The 24,725-nt window shown below is 36.2% G+C and overlaps 1 protein-coding gene across 10 annotated transcripts in view; it reads right to left on the bottom strand.

Annotated features, from left to right (window-relative positions):
• The window catches only part of HERC4 (HECT and RLD domain containing E3 ubiquitin protein ligase 4), a 153,268-nt gene that overhangs the window by 72,951 nt on the left and 55,592 nt on the right, over positions 1-24,725 (bottom strand). For all 10 annotated transcript variants that reach the window (XM_045437581.1, XM_045437578.1, XM_045437577.1 and 7 more), the window contains 3 exons: positions 15,904-16,064; positions 1,646-1,722; positions 1,219-1,343 (listed from right to left, as the gene is read on the bottom strand). In XM_045437581.1, coding sequence (XP_045293537.1) covers positions 1,219-1,343; positions 1,646-1,722; positions 15,904-16,064 — 363 coding nt within the window. The remainder of the gene's footprint in view (positions 1-1,218; positions 1,344-1,645; positions 1,723-15,903; positions 16,065-24,725) is intronic.

Below are 24,725 nucleotides of genomic sequence, written 5' to 3' on the forward strand. Positions count from 1 at the left end.
AGATCATGACCTGAGCCAAGATCAAGAGTAGGATGCTTAACTGACTGAGCCACCCAGGCACCCCACTTTTTTCTTTTTCTGAGAGAGACAGAGTGCAAGCAAGAGGGGCAGAGAGAGAAGGAGACACAGAATTGGAAGTAGGTTCCAGGCTCTGAGCTGTCAGCACAGAGCCCGATGGGGCTTGAACTCCCGAGCCATGAGATCATGACCTGAGCTGAAGTCGGATGCTTAAACGACTGAACCACCCAGGTGTACCCCACCCCTGCTTTTTTATTAATAACAATATTTAATTTAATATGTAATGCCACAGAGTACACCTCTAACCAATACTCAATTAGAAGAAGTTAGAGTTTTATAAATTACTAAAGATTAATTAAGCAATACTTGATAAAGGTTTACTGTTTACCCTAATCTCATCCTGATTCTTCAAACAAATCTGATGGTCTTATTTTGTTTTTTTGCTTGTTTGCTTGTTTGTTTGTTTTAGGCCTACTGTACCCGGGTATTCCCAGGAGGTCTCCTATCCAAGTACTAACCAGGCCCAACCTTACTTAGCTTCTGAAATCAAATTAAGATCAGGCACAGTCAGGGTGGTTATGACCACAGACAAAAAAACTGAAGTTCTTTAAAAAAAATTTTTTTTACATAAACATACACATTTAATTTTCTTAATTACACATGGTATTAAATCTAATCTGGGATGCTATATTTCTGAAGTTCACTCTTTGGGCTTTTAAGAAAAATTTTAATTTGGGAAAACAATCTAGAATTTAAAAAAGATTATCAGATATAGCCCCATATCCCAAAACCCAATACCACCTGCAAAAAAACAAAAAAACTGTAAGTACTAAAACAAGTTCATCTATAAGCAAAATATTCAAGAAAGAAGTAATACTCAAATCTTTTATGGAATACAAAAGTTAAAAGACAGTGATCCTAGGATGCTAGAAGTAACATTATTTTAAACCCAATCCTAAAGTGGGTAAGTTTAGTACTTTAAGTTATCATTTAACATTACATACATGAAAGAATTACAACTTATATATAAATGACATCTCTTAAAATATCCATTATTATAGAAATTCTAGACATTTAAACTTATGTACATAAACCATTTGGGAAATACTTAAATAAAAACTTCTAAATACAGGATGCATTACCATGGAGGTAAGAGGTCATGTTTGTGTTTGTTTTGTGTCGGTAAAATGTTTTTCTTACTTGGCTATCTCCACAGGAAATCTTCCGGAGGGGTAGCTCAGCCATTTTTGAATTAGAGCTTCGTTCACAGTCCAGATCTGCTTTGAAGGATCCGGACATCTAAAGTCATCTGGTGGCCCACAGTTCTAAATTTAAAAAATAAGTAGATTAGTCAGAGGAAACAAATATATAACTTAAACCAAGACACGTTTCCACTATGCATTTGTTTTTTGTTGTTGTTGTTGTTGTTGTTGTTTTTAACAGAGTATATCTCTACTGAGCACCTGAAACAATACTTACCAACTGGATCAGAAAAGTTTTATAGACTTGAGGGCAAAAAAATTTAAGGCAATTACTTTGTAACATACAAAGAACATTAATAATTACTAATTAACTAGTAATTTAGCTTCATAATTAGCTTCATAATTATTTATATGACTACTGTTACCTGAGGATTAGAGTAATGTGAAAAGCTTTGATCTCCACCTGAGAAAATTCTTTTCACACAGAAATATTCTTCAGAATCTGTAATAAAAATAAAATGCAAAGAAATTCAAGATTTACATGACATTTTTCAGAGCATCAACTATGCTATTGGATTTTCTCTTAATCATCTAATTTAATTAGACCTACCATTCAGCATTCAATGATATAAAATGACTTGAAATATTCTTAGTAATTACTATGGAAATGAGATGGACCATCAAACAATTCCAAGCATAAGCGGCACCTCAGAAGTTGGTAAGTTTTTCTTCTGCACAAAAAAGTGGTGTTATCTAGTCTGTATCTTTTTTATCCCAATATACTTTAGTTTAAACTGAAGATAATGTAAAAACTGAATGAAAGGTATAAAAGACAGCTCAGAAGAAATTAAAATTAAGAATATTCATTTTTTAAAAGAATGTCAACAAACAAGTAAATATTAAAACTTCTTCATACATGGAATTTGAGAAACTTAACAGAAGACCATAGGGGAAGGGAAGGGGGAAAAAACCAACAAAAAGCAAAAAAACCCAACTTGTTACAGACAGGGAGGCAGACCAGAACAAACTGAGGGCTGGTGGGGGTAGGGTGTCAGGGGGACAGGGAAAATGGGTGATGGGCATTAAGGAGGGCACTTGTTGGGATGGGCACTGGGTGTTGTACGTAAGTGATGAATCACCGGAATCTATTCCCAAAAGCCAAGAGTACACTGTATACACACATGTATATTAGCTAATTTGACAATCGATTATATTTTTTTAAAAAAGCTTCTTGAACAAACACTTGATAATGCAAAATTATTTTCTCTCAATATAGCTGTATAAAAGTAAGCTGACACAGCTCTTCATTGGCAACTGTTCGTCAATAAACCCAAATCCAGTCAAAAAAAATTAAAAATTAATAAGCAAATTTAGAAGTGAAGACAATAAAGTTCTTTTTCAAAAAGAGATTAAAAGGGGTGGGGGGTGGGGGAAGGTGCCTCACTGGCTCAGTCAGTAGAGCACATGACTCTTAATCTCAAGGTTGTAAATTCAAACCCCACATTGGGTGTGAAGCCTATTTAAAAAAAAAAAAAAAAAAAAGATATTCAGTGGTGCCTGGGTGGCTCAGTCGGTTAAGTGTCTGCCTTCAGCTCAGGTCATGATCTCACAGTTCCTGAGTTCGAGGCCCACACTGGGCTCTCTGCTGTCAGTGTGGAGCCTGCTTCAGATCCTCTGTCTGCCAATCTCTCTGTCCCTGCCCTGCTTGCTGGCACACATTCTCTCTCTCAATCTCTCTCAAAAGTAAACTTTAAAAAAAAAAAAAAAAAAGACATTCAAAGTTCCTTCCTTTCTTCTCTTTTGCTTCTCAAAATGGAAAGAGTATTATCAAAAGTACTACCGGGGGAAAAAAAGTATTGCTGGGATAGTACTTAGGGTATTACATACCAAAACACCAAAGCTCGGTACTGTTAACTTAAGGCTAATTATTTCCAAATATAATATATTTCTGTCATCCTGCTGACCCCCACCACCCCTTAGATGACTAATTCTTCATTTTGTATTATTTTGACCGTGGCTGCTACAGAATTAAAAATGCTTAAGGAAGGAACCACATCTTAATTTCCTTATTCCCTACTACCAAGCATATATTTGCAAAAGAACTCGCTAGATATTTGTTAACATGAATAATATAAAGTAATATTTATCTAGCTTAGAACATACTAATGGTAAGAAGTTCAGAGTTCAGAACATCAATATGACTAAATTTTCCAAAAGTACCAAGAATGCTCTAAGGTCAAAACAACTTTTAAAAATAGATTAAAAGGGTAAATCTAAAATAGTAAATAAATCAGTGATTCAACATAAAATCTTTTCTCTATATCATTTTAATAAATCTACATGAAATCCTTCGCTTTCTCAAAAGGTTTAGCAAGATGTTATTCATTTATCCCCAAAATGTGATTTTGCTCTCTATAAATAATCAAGAAGTATAGTACATGAATGGGTTTCTGGGGGGTATGAGGAAGATGCCAAAAATTATTTTTCTTAATTTCCTTTTAATTACTACTCCAAAAAATTTATAAAACCTAGTCATTTGTGTTATACAGCTTCTTGCAGACTGAATTTTGCTGATGGTATCCCCAAAGTTTCTCTTCACATTTTTCTTGGTCTTTTGTACTTCCTGTAAATTGGTAGTTAGATCTAGAGAGGCTTTAATTAAATAAGTTTGTTTGTTTCAACAAACAAAACTACTAGAAGGTGATACTGGGAATCATTCATCCATCAGGAAGCACATAATGTATGGCTGGATTCCTTTTTGCAATGTTAGGAACTACCGACGCTCAGTGCTAAGACTATTCACTGTGGGTTGAAAAATAATGATATGCTAACATTACTTCCTCATCTTGTAGCTGGCCCATTAGCTTCCTCCCATCTATACATAGTTTGTTACACTGAAATAGGAAAATACCAACTCTTGATCTTTTCCATTTACTTACTCTTCTCTTGCTTTTTGAATATGCATTTCTTCAATACTAAAGAGGATAATAATTTTTGCATGGGTTTTTAGTAACACAAATTTCCTCTTTGGGAATTTTTATTAATTCCCTTTATTAAGCATCTTTTTTTGTTTGTTAATGTTTATTTTTGAGAGAGAGAGAGAGAGAGAGAGAGAACGTGCACACATGCAAGCGGGGGAGGGGCAGGCAGGGAAAGAGAGAATCCCAAGCATGCTCCGTGCTGTCAGTGCAGAGCCCCAAGTGGGGCTCAATCTCACAAAATGTGAGATCATGACTTGAGTTGAAATCAACAGTCGGACGCTTAGCCAAATGAGCCACCCAGGTGCCCCTATTTATTCTTATTATTGTTTGTCTTATTTATTTATTAGGTACCTTACTGTTTTCTTCACCAATATGTATAAACACTTTGGATATTCAGGTTAATTAATCTTAGGGTGTATTTGCTATAGCCATTTTTCTTATTTAATTTTGACTCCTAGAAGATTTCTTTTTCCATTTAATCAAATGTATTTAAATCTCATCCTTTATGAAGATTTTCACTGCCATATGCTGAGAAAGCCTTCCCCATGTTCATGTGTTTTGTCTTTTTAAGTAATCTCTACACCCAACCCGGGATTTGAACTTACAACACCAATATCAAGAGTCACATGTTCTTCCAACTGAGGCAGCCAAGAGTCCCAAAGCTTTCCCATGTTCAAATCAGAGAATTATTTTCTTAAGAACTTTTAAACATTTAATTCTTGAATCCTTTTATGACTTATTTTAGTGGATACTCTTAGGACCTAAACTGACTTTTTCTCTCCAATTTTCATGTGTTGAGTAATTTTTCCCTCTTCATAGATTAGTGATGCCTTGTTTTGAACTTGTGAAAAGGCACTGCCTCTTCCACCTACACCACAACTCTAAGCAATACTGACACTATTCTCTATCCCAAAAGTGTTCTCAAAGTCCTTCTCAGTATGTACCTCCAAGCACCAATACCAAGCAACCAGAGTTTGAAGTTGAAATAAAACCTATATACAATACCTATATGGGGATATCTGCCACTCCCCCTGCCCCCGGACTTTCCATTAAGTAATAATGGAATGCCTGTATATACCAATAATCTGATCTGTTACAGTTTTACACACAGCACATGTTATCATATCTAGGAGGGCTAGTTCATATTCTCCTTACTGTTTACAAAAGACTTTTTACATTGTCAGAGAAAATTGAGAAGACTTTGAAATAGGGCCCCCTGTCTCCCCCTACCCTTACTAAGTCCTGATTAGAGCACCCTTCAGGAATATCTCCACCTAAAAAGTATCACTGAGCTACTTACAGTTCTGTAAATTGTACTTCTATTTAGGAGCAGTACTGACAGAGATACAGCTATGCACATGCTTTTGACTTACAAGGAAAAGGAGTAGTTTTTGATATTCTCTGAACTCCTTTATACTTTTAGGACACTCAGGACCCTAAACAACTTCTCAGTAGTTAAGGGGTTAAAGGCAGAAATTTTTAGTGGAGTAGAGTTTAAAATTAAGAAATATTTAAAATACTGATTCATTTAAAAATGAGCAATAATGAATGCACTACATCTTAGCAAAGATAACATCTTAGTATTAATATGAAAGTCATTTTGAATTCATGGACCCTCTTCAGACAACACGACCTATCCTGAAGCAAGTCAGTTTGTTCCAGAATACGAAAGAGCATAACCAAAGACAATGTGACAAGTGAATTTTATTTGCCTTGCTTACTCTGAAAGAAGCTATAAAATGTGTTAATGTCTTAGCAAATTGCACTCAATTTTGAAGTGTGTGCTCCCATGGTTTACTGATTGTCTTCCTTCACCTATAATATAAAATGTTATTCTTTACTTTTTGTGAATCTGCTAGACAGCAAAAATTCTTTGTCTTATTAGAATAGTTTGCAAGCACTGGGCGTTGTATGGAAACCAATTTAACAATAAATTTCATATACTGGAAAAAAAAAAAAGAATAGTTTTCAATACTTTATGTTGCTTTTATTGTCTTTCATTATTTAAGGGGGAAAAATGTTCCTCAGTTTTGAAAGAGCTAATAAACATTTCCAATTTCATTACCCCCCAACAATCTACTCTGAAATCTTTGTCACTTTGAGTAACCAAGTATTGTTTCTAATATCAATAATTATATCTTAATAAAGTGTTCAAGTCCTCTCATAATTTCTTTGATTTTTGCCTCCCTGTTATGGGTTCAATTATTTCCCTCAAAGTTCATATGTTGAAGTCCTAACCCCCAGTAACTCAGATATAGCTGTATTCAGAGAAACGGTCTTTGAAGAAATGATCAAGGTAAAATGAGGCTGTTAGGGAAGGACCCTAATCCAATATACCTGAAGTCCTTAAAATAAAAAGAAGAGACATCAGTGATGCACACACACAGAGAAAAGGCCATTAAGGACACAGCAAAAAGGCAGACTTTGCTAGCCAAGGAGAGAGGCCTCAGAAGAAACCCAAAGTGCTGACATGACACCTTGATCATGGACTTCTAGCCTCCAAAACTGTTGAGAAAATAAATTTGTTGTCTAAGCCATCCAGTCTGTAGTATTTTTTATGGCAGCTCTTGCAAACTAACATAATTCACAAAATCACATCCTAAACATAGAAAACTCAAACTTGCGAGATAACTTTTACATATTAGTGAAAATAACTTTGAGAATTCCCAGAGTGGCCTTGGAGAATCACAAAAGTTTGTTCTTTTATATAAGAAGAGATGCTAGAAATAATTAGGTTTCTTTAAAGTGTTACTCTTTAAGAAATTAGAAAAGACACCCAATCTTCCCTAAGTTAAATTTATATGGTAAGATGTAATTAAATATAAATATTTCAAAAGTTGTTTGTCTTATAAGAAGTCCCTGGAGATTTGTCAGTATCTTTGCTTTCCATATGTTTACATGGAAATATGTTTATATATGAAGGGCATCTGGGTGGTTCAGTCGGTTAAGCATCCAACTTCGGCTCAGGTCATGACCTCGTGGTTCAGGAATTCAAGCCGTGAGTTGGGCTCTGTGTTGACAGCTCAGAGCCTAGAGCCCACTTCAGATTCTGTGTCTTTCTCTCTCTCTGCCCCTCCCCTGCTCACACTCTGTCTCTCTCTCTCAAAAATAAACATTAAAAACAAACAAAAAAACCCCCACAGATGTTTAAATATGAAGTAAAACACTATTCAAAACTCTTGAAATTGTTCCAGCTTTCCTGTATTTATCAAAGTTCAGGTGGTAAATCCTAATTTCAGTTATTATTTAACTGTTATTTTAAGTGTTTCATGGTATATTCTTACTGCTTTAATTCATATCTAGTATCGTCTTGTTTGCAAATGGGATGTATTTCACTTATGCACAAATTTTACAAAATATACTGATGTCTAATCTTGATTCCTGACTTACTGAATCTCTTCACTTGACATTCTTTGTTATTCTTGGTAATTAGGTCTTAGGATTATCATGTTATATCTCAACATTTTTTTTTTGAAAGAGAGAGTGCTTGAGGGCACATGTGCACTATTGGCAGAGGGGCAGAGAGAAGAGGGAGAGATAATGACCTTAGTCTAAATCAAGTTGGACACTTAACTGACTGAAGCACCCACCCAGACGCCCCTCAACATTTTTCTTCTGTAAGAAATTATAGTCTTCCACATTTATGAATCAGATGTTAAAGGAGTCACTGACTTCTTTGAGAACAAGCTTAATCGTCACCTTTAGAAACATTTTATTTAAAAAACTTCTTGGAATAATGTGTTTTGCATGTCACAGAAACAACCAAATATCCCTGTCAGCTATCTTATTCTTATATTGAACCCTCACCAGATCTTTTCCATTTGACAACTATCAGCAATAAATTAGCAACACACATTTTAAGCTTCAGTCATCTATTGATAGTTTTTGTTTTACTCCGATGCTTGCCTGAAGTTTCTCCTATAAACTCTGACACGGCCAGAGTTTGTGTTTTCAAAAAAAGGACATCTCAGATGCATGCAAAAAGAACTGTACCAGCTAGATGAAGGCACTTATATTTCAAAGAATAGACACTTAGATACAGGCTTCTGAGGAGACAGTTAACTTCACAACATACCAGCGGACTACATTAGAATTACTCCTTTTTTTTTAAAGTCTATAAGCAGTTTTATGAAACTGCAAATCCAAAATCCAACAGAACAAGAACACCTCACACTGGAATGAATGAACTGATGAAAAATTTATTGTGGTTATTTGTTTAGAATAACGTTTAATTTTGTTTTAATGTTCTGGAGTTTTTTGATATATAAGGGAACTATTTGTCTTCCTAAAGTTATCTAATTCACAAGAATTTTGTAAATTCTGCTTTGTTAAGCTGAAATGAAACATTAAAATGGTATTTCCTTCTGCCTCACTTCAGCTTGCCAGTATCTCCCAGAAAGGAGCTTGCATCCTCATGTGGTATCTCAGTTTTTGTGGCTGCAGCCCAGGGAACACCTCTCCGTCACCTGGCTCATGGGTCTCACAGGACTGTAATCAACACAGAAAGAGTTCTTAATCAGCTACCACCCCTAGGACATAGCAAGAGGCAACAGATGGAGACTTCCAATCTTTCTGCAAGAGTCCTATTAGCTTATCTTTGTAGCTGTAGTCTGAGAGGCAGGCTTCTAATTAAGCATAAGTCTCAAGATTCTACTTGTAAGGATACTCTCCAGAGACCTCAGAGGGAAGGTCTTACCTCTGTGCTCTCCCTCTGCCACACTCCAGAGCACCAGTATCTCCCAGAGGGGAGCTATATACACATCAGTTGCTCTGATTTTTGTGGCTGCCACCTAGTGGATGACCCTTGATTGTCTGGTTCTGGTTGACAGTGGGACTTGCATTCCTGGGAGAGGAGGTCCCATGGGCTGTAACAATCAAGAGACAGTTCTGGGCTGGCAACCCTGACTACCACCACCACCAGTGCACAGCACAAATAGCAGACTGAAATATATCTGTCTTTCTGTGAAGAAGGCTTATTTGCATGTCCTGGAGCTTCAACCTTAGGGGTAGGCTTCTGGTTTAGCATACATCTAGTGACCTACTGAGGTGACTGATCTCTGGGGACTAAGGCTAGTGGATGCCATCTTTGCCCTGTACCTCTGCATTACTTCAAGTCACTGTTCTTTCCTGGGAAGGAGCTTGTACCACTGTCTGGTGCCCTGATTTTCATGGTTGCTGCCCAGGGCATCCCTCTAGGATCTAGTGGCTAGTGGGACTTACGCTTGTGATCCCCAAGGAATATACGTATTTGCATACTTTAAAGTCTGCTACCTGAGAGTCTGGTTTCCAATCAGCTTGAATCTAAGTGCTGACTGAGATCCTCCCATTTGGAACACCCACTGGCCTTCACACACCCTCAATTACTGGGAGCGATTAAAAATTAAAGACTGCTTGGACAATCACAAAGGTTTGAGAGACAACCAAGAGCTAGGCAGGGTTGAACTATTTTTACAAAGCTATCATAATCAAAACAGTATGGTATTAGCATAGAAACAGATACATAGATCAATGGAATAGTATAGAGAGGCCAGAAATAAATCCACACATATATGGTCAATTCATTTATGATAAAGGAGCCAAGAATATACAATGGGGAAAGGACAATCCTTCAATAAATGGTGTTGGAAAAACTGGACAGCCACAAGCAAAAGAATGAAATTGGACAACAATCTTACACCATACACAAAAACTAACTCAAAATGGATTAAAGACTTGAATAGAAGACCTGAAATCATAAAACTCCTGGAAGAAAACACAGGCAGTAGGCCCCTTGACATCAGTCTTAGAGATGATTTTTTGGGTTTGACACCAAAAGCAAAGACAATAAAAGCAAAAATAAACAAGTGAGACTACATCAAACCAAAAGCTTCTGCACAGCAAAGGAAACCATCAACAAAATGAAAAGGCAACCTATGGAAAGAAAATATTTGCAAATCACATATTTGATAAGGGGTTAATATCCAAAATGAATAAAGAACTCCTAATCAATAGCTAAAAGACAAATAATCTGATTAAAAAATAAGCAGAGGATATGAACAGATTATTTCTCCAAGGAAGACAGACAGATGACCAAAAAGTAAACAAAAAGGTGCTTGAATCACTAATCATCAGACAAAAGCAAATCAAAACCACACTGAGATATCACCTCATACCTGTTAGACTGGCTACTATCAAAAACATAAGAAATAACAAGCACTGGTGAGAATGTGGAGTAAAGGGAACCTTTGGGCACTGTTGGTTGGAATGTAAATTAGTGCAACCACTGTAAAAAAACTTTATGAAGGTCTCTCGAAAAAGTAGAAAATAGAGGGGTGCCTGGCTGGCTCAGTCAGCCTCGACTCTTGATCCCAAAGTCATGAGTTCAAGTCCCACAGTGGGTGCAGAGCCTACTTAAACAAACAACTCAAAAAGTTAAAAATAGAACTACCATACGATCCAGTGTGGGGAAATAGGTTCAAGACTTCCTTCTGACATAAATGGGTCAGAAAAAAGCTTTGGGCGGAAAGCCGCCACCATGGGGCAAAACACCCAAAGTTAGCCAGCGAGATATTATAATGGGATCATGAGCAACTTGTTATATCACCTCAGGAAATTAATTTCCATCTGGCACTAATATACTATTGTGCTTTAATCACAAACCAAACTTGCCCCCCAGATCCTTTGCTTCTTACACACACATGTTAACAATTACCATCTGATTGTTTTCTTCATGTTCACCACGTGTGTAAGATCTTGAGAGCTCAATAAAAGAGACAAAACCCCTGCTTGGGGCTCTGGTCTCTTTCTGGACATTAGCCTCTCTCATATCCAATTCTGCATCTGCTCTCTTGCTGGACAAGAGAGAACTCCAGACTCATAGTCTGTGACAATCCAGCAATTCCAATTCTGTGTATTTATCCAAAGAAATGAAAAAACGAACTTGAGAAGATACATATGCCCCCATGTTCACTGCAGCATTATTTATAATAGCCAAGACATGGAAGCAACCTAAGTGCCCACTAATAGATGAATGGATGAAGAAAATGTCTTTCTTTCTTTCTTTCTTTCTTTCTTTCTTTCTTTCTTTCTTTCTTTCTTTCTCTCCCCCCCCCACACCACACACACAATGGAATATTATTCAGTCATAAAAAAGAAGGAAATCTTGACATTTGTTACAACAAGGATGAACCTTGAGGGTATTAGGCTAAGTGAAATAAGTCAGAGAAAGGCAAACACCCTATGATCTTACTTAACTTCTATGTGGAGTCTTAAAAAAACAAAAAAGCTTATATATATAGGGAACAGATTGGTGGCTGCCAGAAGTAAGGGGGGTGGGAGGGTGGACAAAATGGGTGAAGTGCATCAAAAGATACAAATTTCCAGATATAAAATAAATAAGTCATGGAGATGTAATGTACAGCATGGTGACTATAATTAATAATTATTACATATTTGAAAGTTGTTAAGAGAGTAAATCTTACAAGTTCTGATAAGAAAAATAATTTTGTAGCTATGGTGAGATTTTAACTACATTTTGCAATATATACAATACTAAATCGTTATGTTTTATACCTGAAATTAATATATGTCAATTAAAAAAATTATTATTTGATTCTTGGGGTGCCTGGGTGGCTCAGTTGGTTAAATGTTCGTGAGTTCAAGTCCTGCATCAGACTCCATGCTAACAGCATGGAGCATGTTTGGGAGTCTCTCTCCCCCATTCTCTTTCTGCCCCTCCCCACTAGTGCACTCTCTCTTTCTCTCAAAATAAGAGTTATATATATAAATACATATATATATATAAATACATATATATTATATAAATACATATATAATACATACATATATATATATATATATATATGTATTTATACACACACAAACACACACACACACACACACACACACACACTGACCCCCAGAATTCAATGAGAATTCAAACTCTTACTAGTTCTCCTTTGTTTTAATAGTAATAGGGCGTCCGGGTGGCTCAGTCGGTTAAGCATCAGGTCATGATCTCACAGTTTATGAGTCGAGCCCTGCGTCCAGCTCTTTGCTGACAGCTCAGAGTCTGGAGCCTGCTTCGGAATCTGTGTCTCCCTCTGTCTATGTCCCTCCCCTGATCATGCTCTCTCTCTCTCTCTCTCAAAAATAAAATAAACAGTAATACAGTTATTTATATAGGTTCAGTAAGAATCTGTTCCCCTTCTTATAGTTTGTACCTCTTTCATAACTGATTGAACAAATCAACTATGCAACCAAGTACTTATCTGAAGAACATATTTGAGAACTGGATTTTAGGTATGACAACTCATTTTAAGGAACAAAGGCTGGCTGCAGTTATGGAACCAAAGCCTATAATAAAGCCAGTGAAGTAAAGGATTAAAACTTTTCAGGTTTGGGATATTGTCATGGGTTGAATTTGTCTCCTCAAAATTCACATGTTGAAGTCCTAAACCAAAGCACCTCAGGATGTGACTTGTTCAGAAACAGGATCATTGCAGATGTAATAAGCTAAGTCAAGGTCATTCTATGTATGGTGAGCCCCTAATACAAAATGACTGATGTCCTTATAAAAGGAGAAAATGTGGACACAGATCCACATGGAGAGAGAACGCCATGTGAAGATGAAGGCGGGTATCTACTACTAGCCAAGAAATGCCAAAGATTGCAGCAAACCACCAGAAGTCAGGAGAGACACATGGAACACAGTCTCCTTTACAGCACTCAGAAGAAATTAACCCTGACAACATGTTTATCTTGGACTTCTAGCCTCCAGAACTGAGTCAATAAATTTGTATTGTTCAAGATATCCAGTTTGTGATATTTTGTTACAGCAGCTAGGAAACTAATGTAGTTGTCCAAACTATATACATTCTAAAGAAAGATCTTCCCTGGCCTATACCAAGTTCCAAGTCTGGAATATTCTGTTAACAATGTTGTTGTTTACCTGTGATCTTAAGGTCCCATTAGATAGTTTATGCTAACAATGTGATTTAGGTGGGGGCCATGGGCTTCACCTCTGGAGGGGCTGAAAATTAAATTCACATTTAACTAGTTTTTATCCTACACAACTTTAGTACATTACAAAATAATTATCAACCATTATATATATTATATACAATACATACATATAATTTGTGATAAAATGCACATCAAATTTACCATTTTAACTGTTTAAAATGTACAATTCAGTGGCATTAAATACATTCAAAAAGTGTAACTATCACCATTATTCATTTCCATAAAGTTTTTATCAACCCAAACAGGAACTCTGCACTCATTAAACAACTCCTTGTTCTCCCCTCCCCCCAGTCCCTGGTAACCACAATTCTACTTTCTGTCTCTATACCTTTGACTGTTGTTGCAGGTACCTCATTTAAGAGGAGTCACTTGATATATTGTCCTTCTGTGTCTGGCTCTTTTGAGTTAGCATAATATTTGCAAGACTCTTCCATGTTGTAGCATGTATCAAAATTCCATTCCTTTTCATGGCTAATATTCAATTATATACATACACCACATTTTTTTCATCCATTCATCTGTTGATGGGACACCTGAGCTCTTTGTACCTTTTGTCTACGGTCAATCAACAATGTTTTGATGAAACGAAGTTGCAGCAAAACAAGTAATTTTAAAATTCCATTTCCTTTCCCATTTGAATGCAAATAATCTCAAGGTACACAGTTTCAAAGATAACAAAATGCATCCCTAAGTGACTAAACTTTACAAATACGTGATTTCCTTACAGTATCCATGCTGCTTTAAATTATATAATCTCTTTATTATGTTATTAACAGTGCCTTTTGGGTAAGAAACTGATATAATAAAACTAACATGCCACTAAGGACACAAGAACAGTATTACTAAAATAAATGCACGTCCTAAACCTAAGAGTAACTGGAAGAAAATGAAGCCATATACTAAATACAAAACCAAACAAAAACAAGAAAAAATAGTATGATATCCTGACCTTTGCTAAATGAAAGTGTAACTGATAGCCTTTTAGTTACTAAAAAATAAATAAATAAAAAAGAATCTTCAAGGCCATTCATAGAAAGTTATGGACCTTTTCAAATACCAACCTTTACAGTATGCTCATCGCTGAATAAAATATTGAGAGACACAAGTCTTACAACTCTAAGAAAAATCCCAAAGAAAATCAGACAGATAAAATGAACAAGAACAAAATTCTGAGAAACAGTTTAGGATAGTAAAGGAAATGTATCTATTTTAAAAAAGCACATTTTACGGGCACCTGGGTGGCTCAGTCGGTTAAGCATTCGACTTCAGCTCAGGTCATGATCTCGCAGTTCATGAGTTCCAGCCCCGCGTCAGGCTCTGTGCTGACAGCTCGAAGCCTAGAGCCTGCTTCGGATTCTGTGTCTCCCTCTCTCTCTGTCCCTCCCTTGCTTGTGCTCGGTCTCTGTCTCTCTCTCTCTCAAAAATAAACATTAAAAAAATTAATTCAAATATTTCAAACTCTTTAGCAAATAAATTAACACCAATGAAAAAATAACCAGGTCCACTAAAAAAAATAACAGAAAATAAAAATAACTCACAGACTTGGTTAAAGCCATAGGGATACAGAAGCAAATTTAAAAATCTTATATATATATTTTTTAACATTTATTCATTTTTGAGAGACAAGAGTGTGAGTGGGCAAGGGGCAGAGGGAGAGGGAGGCACAGAATGTGATGCAGGCTCCAGGCTCTGAGCTGTCAGCAACAGAACCCAACACAGGGATTGAACTCACAGACCGCAAGATCATGACTTGAGCTGAAGTCAGACATTTAACTGACTGAGACACCCAGGCACCCTGCAAATTTAAAAATTTTAATACTTTGAATAGGTAATATATTCATATGATCCAAATTTCAAAAAAACAGGAAATATTATATATTTTAAAGTCCAAAATAAATTGAAAGCAGAATCTTCAAGAGATATTTGTACACCCATGTTTACAGTGGCATGATTCACAATAGTAACAAAAGGCAGAAATAATCCAAGTGTCTATCAACAGATGAACAGATAAACAAAATGTGGTATATATGTACAATAAAATGTTATTCAGCCTTAAAAAGGAAGGAAATTCTGACACATGCTACAACATGGATAAACTTTAATGACATTATGCTAAGTTTATGAAATAGCCAGTCACAAAAAGACAAATAGTGTGATTCCACTTACATGATGTACCCAGAGTCAAGTCAAATACACAGAGACAAAATGCAGAACAGTGTCTGCCAGCTATCGGGGGGAGTAAATGCAGACTTGCTGTTTAATGAATACAGAGTTCTAATTTTGCAAGATGAAAAGAGTTCTGGAGACCTGTTGCGCAACAATGTCAATGTACTGAACACTACTGAACTGTACATCTTAAATGGCTAAATTCATAAATTTTGAATAATGTCTATTTTGCCACAATTAAAAATAAAAAAAACACCCCTTCCCACCGGCATCTAGCCACCACCCAATTCCCACATGCCTAGCCCTCTGAAACCACTTTTACTACTTTATTTACCATGAGTTTCCTTATGCATACATAAGCAAGTATAAACAAACTAAGCAAATATGTACACTGTTCTATATCTTGCTATTTTCATTAAACAATGTATCTTACAATTCTTTCATTCAAATGTAGAAAACTTCATCATTTAAGAGGAGCATTTTAACAAATAACTTTAATGTGTATAGCAAAGCTTTAAAATAACAGAACTTACCAATATCTGGTGGACACTGCCCATTATAAGGGAACCAATTTCCTTTCACAGTGAAAGGACTTTTCCTGTTGCTTGTTGAACCAGTTCCCAGCTGCCCGTTACCACCAAGTCCAAAAGAATAGATTCGTCCTGATGAAGGAACAAAAGCAGAAGTGTGCTGCCTAGAGTAAAATGATAGAAAATCTCAGACTTAATGTTACCTTCCAAACAATTTACATTTAGAAAAGCTTAACAAATATTAACTGATGATTTTTCTTTTTAAAAATACATTAACAAAACTATTATACTTCTTAAATTGTCTGTACATAATATTAAAAGTCTTACTGTATATTCAATGAATTCTGTACCACACATGTAGGCTGTATTAACATGACCCAGAAAATTTCCACAAATGTCCAAATTTAAAAAGGCCCAGATCTATACTAGAATCCCTTATAAAAGATTCAGCACAAGAGGTAGCATCTAACTAGGATGTCCAAGTTAAGTTCTCCCCTTCCCTTCCCTGTAACATTCTAGCCTGAAGCTTTTCTATGAGGGTCCACTACCAGGGCACCGATCAAAAATTTTACAATAAGAAACAGGCAAGTAATCCACTACCAATCTTCTGATTGGTGTGTGTGTGTCTGTGTGTGTGTGTGTGTGTGTGTGTGTGTGTAATAAAATAATAAAACAAAGCTTCCTTTCTCTTCTAAAGAAAGTGACCTTACATACATATGCACCCAGACTCCTTTGGAAGTGGCAGAGGGGAAGCAAACCTTGGAAACTGAAGATCTGATGCTGAAGAAAACCCACTACTCAGTGAACCTGATGTTTCACCACTGTGTATTCAGGAATGGGTTAAAGAGGATAATCCAGCTCAGGCCTTGTGTTCCTCAACTTGTTTTATGGCTTCCATCATGTCTGGCAAATTCTTAAGTATCTTTTCTATAAATATTGTTTGTCTCACATTTATTCAATTATTTTCTCCTTGACAGTGTTACATAAATGTTGCACCTTCCCAATATATCCTACCAGTCTCTTAATCTTTTATATCCATGCCCCTTGTGAGTAATTTCTCTGGATCTGTTTTTCAAATCACTACTTTTCTCTTTAGCAGTGTGTCCAAACTTAAAATTACTCACTGAATTTTAAGTTTCAATGACTACGTCTTATCTCATTTCTGAAGTTCCTTCCCCCTCCCAAATCTGCCAGCCTGTTATTTCATTTAAAAACTGTTATACGTTGTGAAACTTAATACATACACACCAACCCAGGACTACTTTGACAAGCCCCAAACCCACCTTATGGCAACCCTGTGATTACAAATTCTCAGAGGAGATTCAAATCAGAAACAAGACCAAGGACAGAAAAGTCTCCTTATAAGCAAGGGAATATTTCATTGTGAATTCTTTCCACGATGTGGTTTTATTGGGAGGACATGGTTTCTCAGGCCTCACTAAGGCCTCACTAATGCTTCTATCAGCTCTTAGGCCTCATCTCCTGTCCCAAACTCCTTTGCCCTCTATGGTATACTGTTTATCAAAAAAGCCAAAAGTATTCCTCTCCCTATACCCATTATGCTTATAATATGACTTCTGTGGCTATTCCCACGAAGATGGGGAATCTATTTCTCCATGTCTTAAATCTGATATTATGCCTTACAAGTGGCTTTGAATTCTTTCTCCCTCTCTCTTTAGGAACCCTGTTCTACTATCAGGAGACTAACCCAAAATAAGTGTTTGAAGAATGACACACAACCTGGGACAGAAACAAGCTGTCCCAGCTAAGGCCATGCCAACTACCCAAACCCTAGCCAGATAACCAGCTGATGAACTGAGTCCAGCTAAGATGAGAACTGGCCAGCTGAGCCTAAATCAAATTACTGAATCAAAGAACTATTAGCAAAATAAAAAACTGTTTTAAGCCACTGAGTTTTGGGGTGTTTTTTTTAGCAATGTAAGCTAATACATTACCTACATTTGCAAATTCTTTCAGGGCACCTCCAAAGTCAGTTCAAACAAACAGCTATGGTTTCTAGATTTGTTTTTGCCCTGTGGCATTCCCTTTAGTTCCTGGCAAACTAATCTATGTTATTTAAAAGGTTTTTTTGATTCGAAAGGGCTTTCAAGTTATCTAGTCTATCATATTACTGAAAAACTAAGTAGAATCTAACAACCATTTTACCTTTGAGGCAAGGGCAATCAAAATTTTTTAATAAAGGGTACTCTTTTAACAAATGAAATGTTAAATGGAATCCTAGCATATAAAATAATTAACTGCTCCAGTCAAAGGGTTTCACATTGCCCAGTCTGCCTCTTTTAGGACTGTGACATCTCAAAGGAACATACAGCTTAAAAATTACTGCAATCCTGGTTCATTAAAGTCCTCCTCAAAATGGTCTACTAAAGTAGTGGTTCTTAAACCTAGCTGCATAATGGAATCACCTAGGGATTACGCTAGGCAACAATATACATTTCTTTGGGGGGGGGGGGGCAAGTGAGCAAGGGGCAGAGAGAGAGAGAGAAAATATCCCATGAGGGGCGGAGAGGGGGGTGGTTAGGAGAGAGAGAGAGAAGTGGGGCTTGAACTCAAGAACCATGAGATAGTAACCTGAGCTGAAGTCAGATGCTTACCCAACTGAGCCATCCAGGTGCCCCAACAATATACATTTCTAAAAACTCTCCAAAAGATAACAGCATGAAGTCAGAATTGAGAGTTACTAAATAAACATAATAATCCTAAATTCTAGATTGGATATAATAGCTCAAAAACATTATAATATTATACCACTGGAATTTGAACCTTTTGTTTTTGGATCATCTCCTTGATGGATTCACATTTCTTATGTTTCTCATCTGCTTCCTTCAGGAGGCTTTTGACAATTATTCGATAAGGAAATTAATACATCTTATTGTACCAACTACCTGGAAGTCAAACTGGTCAGGATACCATATGCCTACCTACATTCCCCACATAGGTAAGTCTTTGTATCTCAATCAATACATAACTGAAAATTCTTCCCCAACACAATAAACATATTAAATTTCTAGAAAGAATTGAGTTCACAAAACTAAAAGTAACTATTAAATAATCTTACCTGTGAACAATTACAAAATTAGATAACATTATTTTAAAATATTGTTTTATAGTCTTTTAATGGATTATGAATGAAAATAAACAAGAATAGATGAACTCTCTAAACTTCAGGCAACATATATTCATGTATAACTTCAGCAGTACAAATAAGGTTTGATAATAAGCACTCCTGGCTCATATATATGTTGAGTTTTGATTTACTTTTTATGATAAAGTCTAATTCATACATTGGAAAAGGAAAGGAAGGCTTTATCAAATCATTCCCATAATTTTTCAAATACATAACCAAGCACACAAAACTGGGCATACAAAGAAACAGGGCACCATGAACAAAATTTAACAGAAAAAAGAAACAGAAATAGATCCTAAAGATTTCAGACATTGGAATTATCAAACACAAGAATCTAGAACAACCATGTTTAATAATTTTTTAGTGTCCAAGAAATAAAAGCCAAACTTGAAAATGGACAACTGGAAACACTAAAGAAAAAAAAATTCAGATTTTAAAAAGAACCTGTAAGAAATACTAGAACTAAAAAATCCAAAATAACTGAAATCAAGATCTTGAACGACAGATTTAATGAAAAATAGATACAACATAAGAATAATGGCCTGAAATATAAATAATAAAAACAATCAGGAAAGCAGCAGAGAGGGTCAAAAATGTGGAAAATAAAGAATAAAGCTACAAGGCAGAGTATGAAGATTCAATATACATCCAATCAGAGTTCCATGAAGAAAGGAGAAGCTATGTCTAAACAGATAATAGCTTTGTATCCCCCATAACTGATCAAAGGTATTATTCCAGACTCAAGAAGCCCCATAGGAAAATGAGGAAATCAGACCCTGAAAAATGAAAGCAAAACTGGAAAAAGATTTAAAAAGAAACACAACAGGGGCTCCTGGACAGCTCAGTCGGTTAAGCGTCCGACTTCGGCTCAGGTCACGATCTCACAGTTCATGAGTTCGAGCCCCGCATCGGGCTCTGTGCTGACAGCTCAGAGACTGGAGCCTACTTTGGATTCTGTGTCTTCCTCTTTCTCTGCCCCTCCCCTACTCATGCTGTCTCTCCATCTCTCAAAAATAAATAAACATTTAAAATTAAAAAAAAAAAAGGAAACATAATACCTTCAAAGGAGCAACATACTAATAGCTGGCTTCTCAATAAGCAAAGCCAAAAGACAATAGAATGTTATCTTCAAAGCACTGAAGGTAATTACCAAGCTAGAATTCCATCATCGCCAACATCATTAAAGAATTAAAGTGAAATATGGGAGGCCTGGGTGGCTCAGTCGGTTGAGTGTCTGACTTCGGCTCAGGTCATGATCTCACAGTTTGTGAGTTCAAGCCCTGCATTAGGCTCTGTGCTAACAGCTTGGAGACTGGAGCCTGCTTCAGATTCTGTGTCTCCCTCTCTCTCTGCCCCTCTCCCACTCACACTGTCTCTCTCTCTCTCTCTCAAAAATAAACAAACATTAAAAATAAAAAAATAAAAAGAATTAAAGTGAAATAAAACATTTTTAGATAGATAAAAGAGTGTGCAGATCTATTCAAAGAAAATTCCAGAGGATGTTCAGACCAAAGGAACTGGAAAATATGAAGAGCAGAAAAAAAGGTAGTAAATATATAGGCATTTCTAAATGTACACTGACTATATGAAACAATGTTTTTGTGAAGTTTAAAATATAGAGAATGAAAAGTTGGGAAAGGTAAATGAGAGGTCCTCATAATGCCACAAAAAGAAAAAGTTATTTATTAATATAAATTAAAGATAAATGTTGTTTCCATTTATGTTTAAAGTAACAACTAAAAAAGAAGGAATAGTTTCCAAATAAGAAAAGGGAATTACACACACTTAAAAAACTATCAATCCAAAGAAAAGAAAATTAGAGAAGAAAAAAATAAAATATTTAAAGATAGATAGTAGGGCACATGAGTGGCTCAATTGGTTGAGTGTCCAACTCCTGATTTCAGCTAAGGTTATGATCCCAGGGTGGTGGGATTGAGCCCAGCACTGAGCTCCACATGGAGTGTGAAGCCTGTTTAGGATTCTCTCTCTCTCTCTCTCTCTCTCTCCCTCTGCCCCTCTCCCCTAATCATGAGCACTTGCTCTAATAATAAAACAAAACAAAAATAAATACAATACAACACATTATACAATAGATGACAAAGACAATATAAAATATTATGGCAGGATTAAATACAAATGTATTCGTAATTACAAAACTGACAAAATGGTCAATTTAAAGACAAAGATTGCCAGAGTGGATTCTTTTATTTAATTTGAATATAATTAACATTCAGTGTTATACTGAATGAGAAAATCCCAGGCAGGCTCTGTGCCATCAGCACAGAGCCCAATGCAGGCCTCAATCCCATGAACAGTGAGATCATGACCTGAGCCAAAATCAGGAGTTGGGACACTTAACCAACTGAGCCACCCAGGCACCCCTTTTGTTTCTTAACATATGAGTGCAATCATATAATATTTGTTTTTCTCTGACTTATTTTACTTAGCATTATACCCTCTAGATCCATTCATGTTGTCGCCAATGGCAAAACTACCATACTAAATTTTTAAAGATCTAACTTAATGCTGTTTACAGGATAGTCATCCAAAACCCGCAGAAAGACAAGGTAAAAGATTATGTATAAATGAAAAATATGTAAAGAATGAATATAACATACAATATAGGAGAAAATATATAAGTAGGAGTAGCCCTATTAACATCAGATAAAAAGAGACCCAGGGGTGCCTGGGTGGCTCAGTCTGTTAAGCAACCTACTCTTGATATCTGCTCAAGTCATGATCAGGCCCCACGATGGGCTCAGAGCTAAGCATAGAGCTTACTTTGGATTCTCTCTCCTTCTCGAACTGCCCCTCCCCCACTTCTATCTATGTGCACTCTCTCTCAAAATAAATTTTAAAATGTATCATTAAAAAGTGGTCTAGAGGTCACAATCACAATGATAAAAATTTCAATTCACCAAGAAGAGATAAAATTGGAATTTTATGCACTTAAGATGGACTCAAAAGCAAAAACTGTCAAACTTACAAGAAAAAATTAATACCAGTCAAACAGTGTAGAAGACTGTAATATTTCTTCTTCACTAGCTAATTAAAAAATGGTCAAGCAAAACAAGCCAACAAACAAAAATGCCACACAGAAGATCTTAACATTGTCAGAAAAACTTTACATAATTGAGACACCTGAGTGGCTCAGTCGGTTAAGCATCTGACTCTTGATTTCAGCTCAGGTCATGATCTCTCAGTTCATGAGTTCAAGCCTGGCGTCAGGCTCTGTACTGACAGAGCAGAGCCCACTTGGGATTCTCTTTCTCTCCCTCTCTATCTGCCCCTCCCCTGCTCGCTCACTCTCTCTCAAAAATATACATTTAAAAAACTAAAAATAAAAACTATATAATGGGCATATACAGAACACTGCATCCCACCACTGAATGAACTAAAGACTGAAATGTATGAAATGAAAAATATACACAAAATATGGATCGTAAAAAAAAGTGGGTTCTGTGAAAAGATTAATAAATTGATAAACCTCTAGAAATGGAGGTTTAAAAAAAAAGATCAGGAAAGAAAGGAAAATTTACCAACATCAAAACAGGAAAAAAACAAGAGATCACTATAGATCATACAAACATAAAAAAAATTTTTTAAGATAATACTGTAGTCTACTGAAAATATAATTCCACCTCTTTACTATCCTGTAGTATTAAACATGCACAGTCTTGTTACAGCCTGATGGTAGATAAGCACCATGCATTCCCCCTACCTTAACCTTACTCTTGATCATGTAATTTGTTTTTGGTCAACAGGATTTCTGAAGCAGAAGCTTGAGAAGTACATGTACAGGTGCTACTCCCAAAGAAAATAAAATACCCAGAGGTAGCCACTGTTCTCTGGCCTGAAATGAGACCCATAACAAAGCCATCCCTGCTCAGCTGCAGACTGAGCGAAGTCTCCCTAATGGTCATACATCTTGAAACAACTGTCCCAACTTGCAGCAAAAATAAGAGCCACTCCGGGTGACCCATAGCCTGAGAAAGAACCATCTCAGATGATCCATAGAGTAAGAAATAAACATTTATTTTTATAGGTCACTGGCATGTTGTTTGTATAGCAATAGGCTAATATAGATACTGAAATTTTACATTCACATGTTTACAATTTAAACAAAAATGGAAAAATTCATAGAAAAATCTAAATTACAAATAACTGACAAGAAAAAATTTTAAAGCTACCTTATAAAGAAACTGAAGAATGTTTTTAAAATCCCAAAAAAGAAAATACCAAGCCCAGATGGCTTTAAATGACAAGGTCTACTAACTTCTAAAGTGGTTCTCTTTCAAATAAAGAGAAAACAAGGGTATAATCCCCAATATATATTATTAGACTAGCATAACCTTAATAATAAAACCTGGCAAAAATAACAGCAAATGTGAACTACTGGGACTTCATCAAGATAAAAAGCTTCTGCACAGCAAACAATCAACAAAACTAAAAGGCAGCCTATGGAATGGGGGAAGATATTTACAAATGACATATTGGATAAAGGGTTAGTATTCAAAATCTATAAAGAACTTATCAAACTAAACAGCCAAAAACCAAATAGCCCAGTTAAGAAACGGGCAGAAGACATGAATAGATACTTTCCCAAAGAAGACATCCAGTTGACTAACACACATGAAAAGATGCTCAACACCATTCATCATCAGGAAAATAACAAAGTAAAACCACAATGAGATACCACATTGCACCTGTCAGAATGGCTAAAATTAACAACACGAGAAACAACAGGTGTTGGCGAGGATGCAGAGAAAAGAGAAACGTTCCTTTTGCACTGTTGGTGGGAATGAGAACTGGTGCAGCCACTCTGGAGAACAGTATGGAGGTTCCTCAAAACATTGAAAATAGAACTACCCTAAGATCTAGCAATTATACTATTCAGTATTTACCCCAAGGTACAAAAACACAAATTCAAAGGGGTACATACACCCTGATATTTACAGCAGCATTATCAGCAATAGCCAAACTGTGGAGAGAGCCCAAATGTCCACCAACTGATGAATGGATAAAAAAGTAGTACATATACACAATGGAGTATTACTCAGCCATCAAAAAGAACGAAATCTTGCCATTTGCAATGACATCAATGGAGCTAGAATGTATTATGCCAAGCAAAATAAGTCAGAGAAAGACAAATACCATATAATTTCATTCATATGTGGCATTTAAGAAACAGATAAACATATGAAAAGAGGGAGGGAAAAGGAGAGAGGGAAATAAACCACAAGAGACTCTTAACAATAGAGAACAAATTGAGGGTTGATAGAGGGAAGTGGGTGAGAGATGGGCTAGATGGGTGATGGGTATTAAGGAGGGCACTTGTGATGAGCACTGGTTATTGTATTTAAGTGATGAATCACTAAATTCTACTCCTGAAACCAATACTGCACTCTATGTTAAATTAAAAAAAAAAAACAATGGGGCGCCTGGTTAGGCGTCCGACTTCAGCCAGGTCACGATCTCGCGGTCCGTGAGTTCGAGCCCCGCGTCAGGCTCTGGGCTGATGGCTCAGAGCCTGGAGCCTGTTTCCGATTCTGTGTCTCCCTCTCTCTCTGCCCCTCCCCCGTTCATGCTCTGTCTCTCTCTGTCCCCAAAAAATAAATAAACGTTGAAAAAAAAAAAATTTAAAAAAAAAAAAAAACAAAAAACAAAAAACAAAAAC

This window comes from Leopardus geoffroyi, chromosome D2, assembly GCF_018350155.1.
Source record: "Leopardus geoffroyi isolate Oge1 chromosome D2, O.geoffroyi_Oge1_pat1.0, whole genome shotgun sequence".
Classification (NCBI taxonomy): domain Eukaryota; kingdom Metazoa; phylum Chordata; class Mammalia; order Carnivora; family Felidae; genus Leopardus; species Leopardus geoffroyi.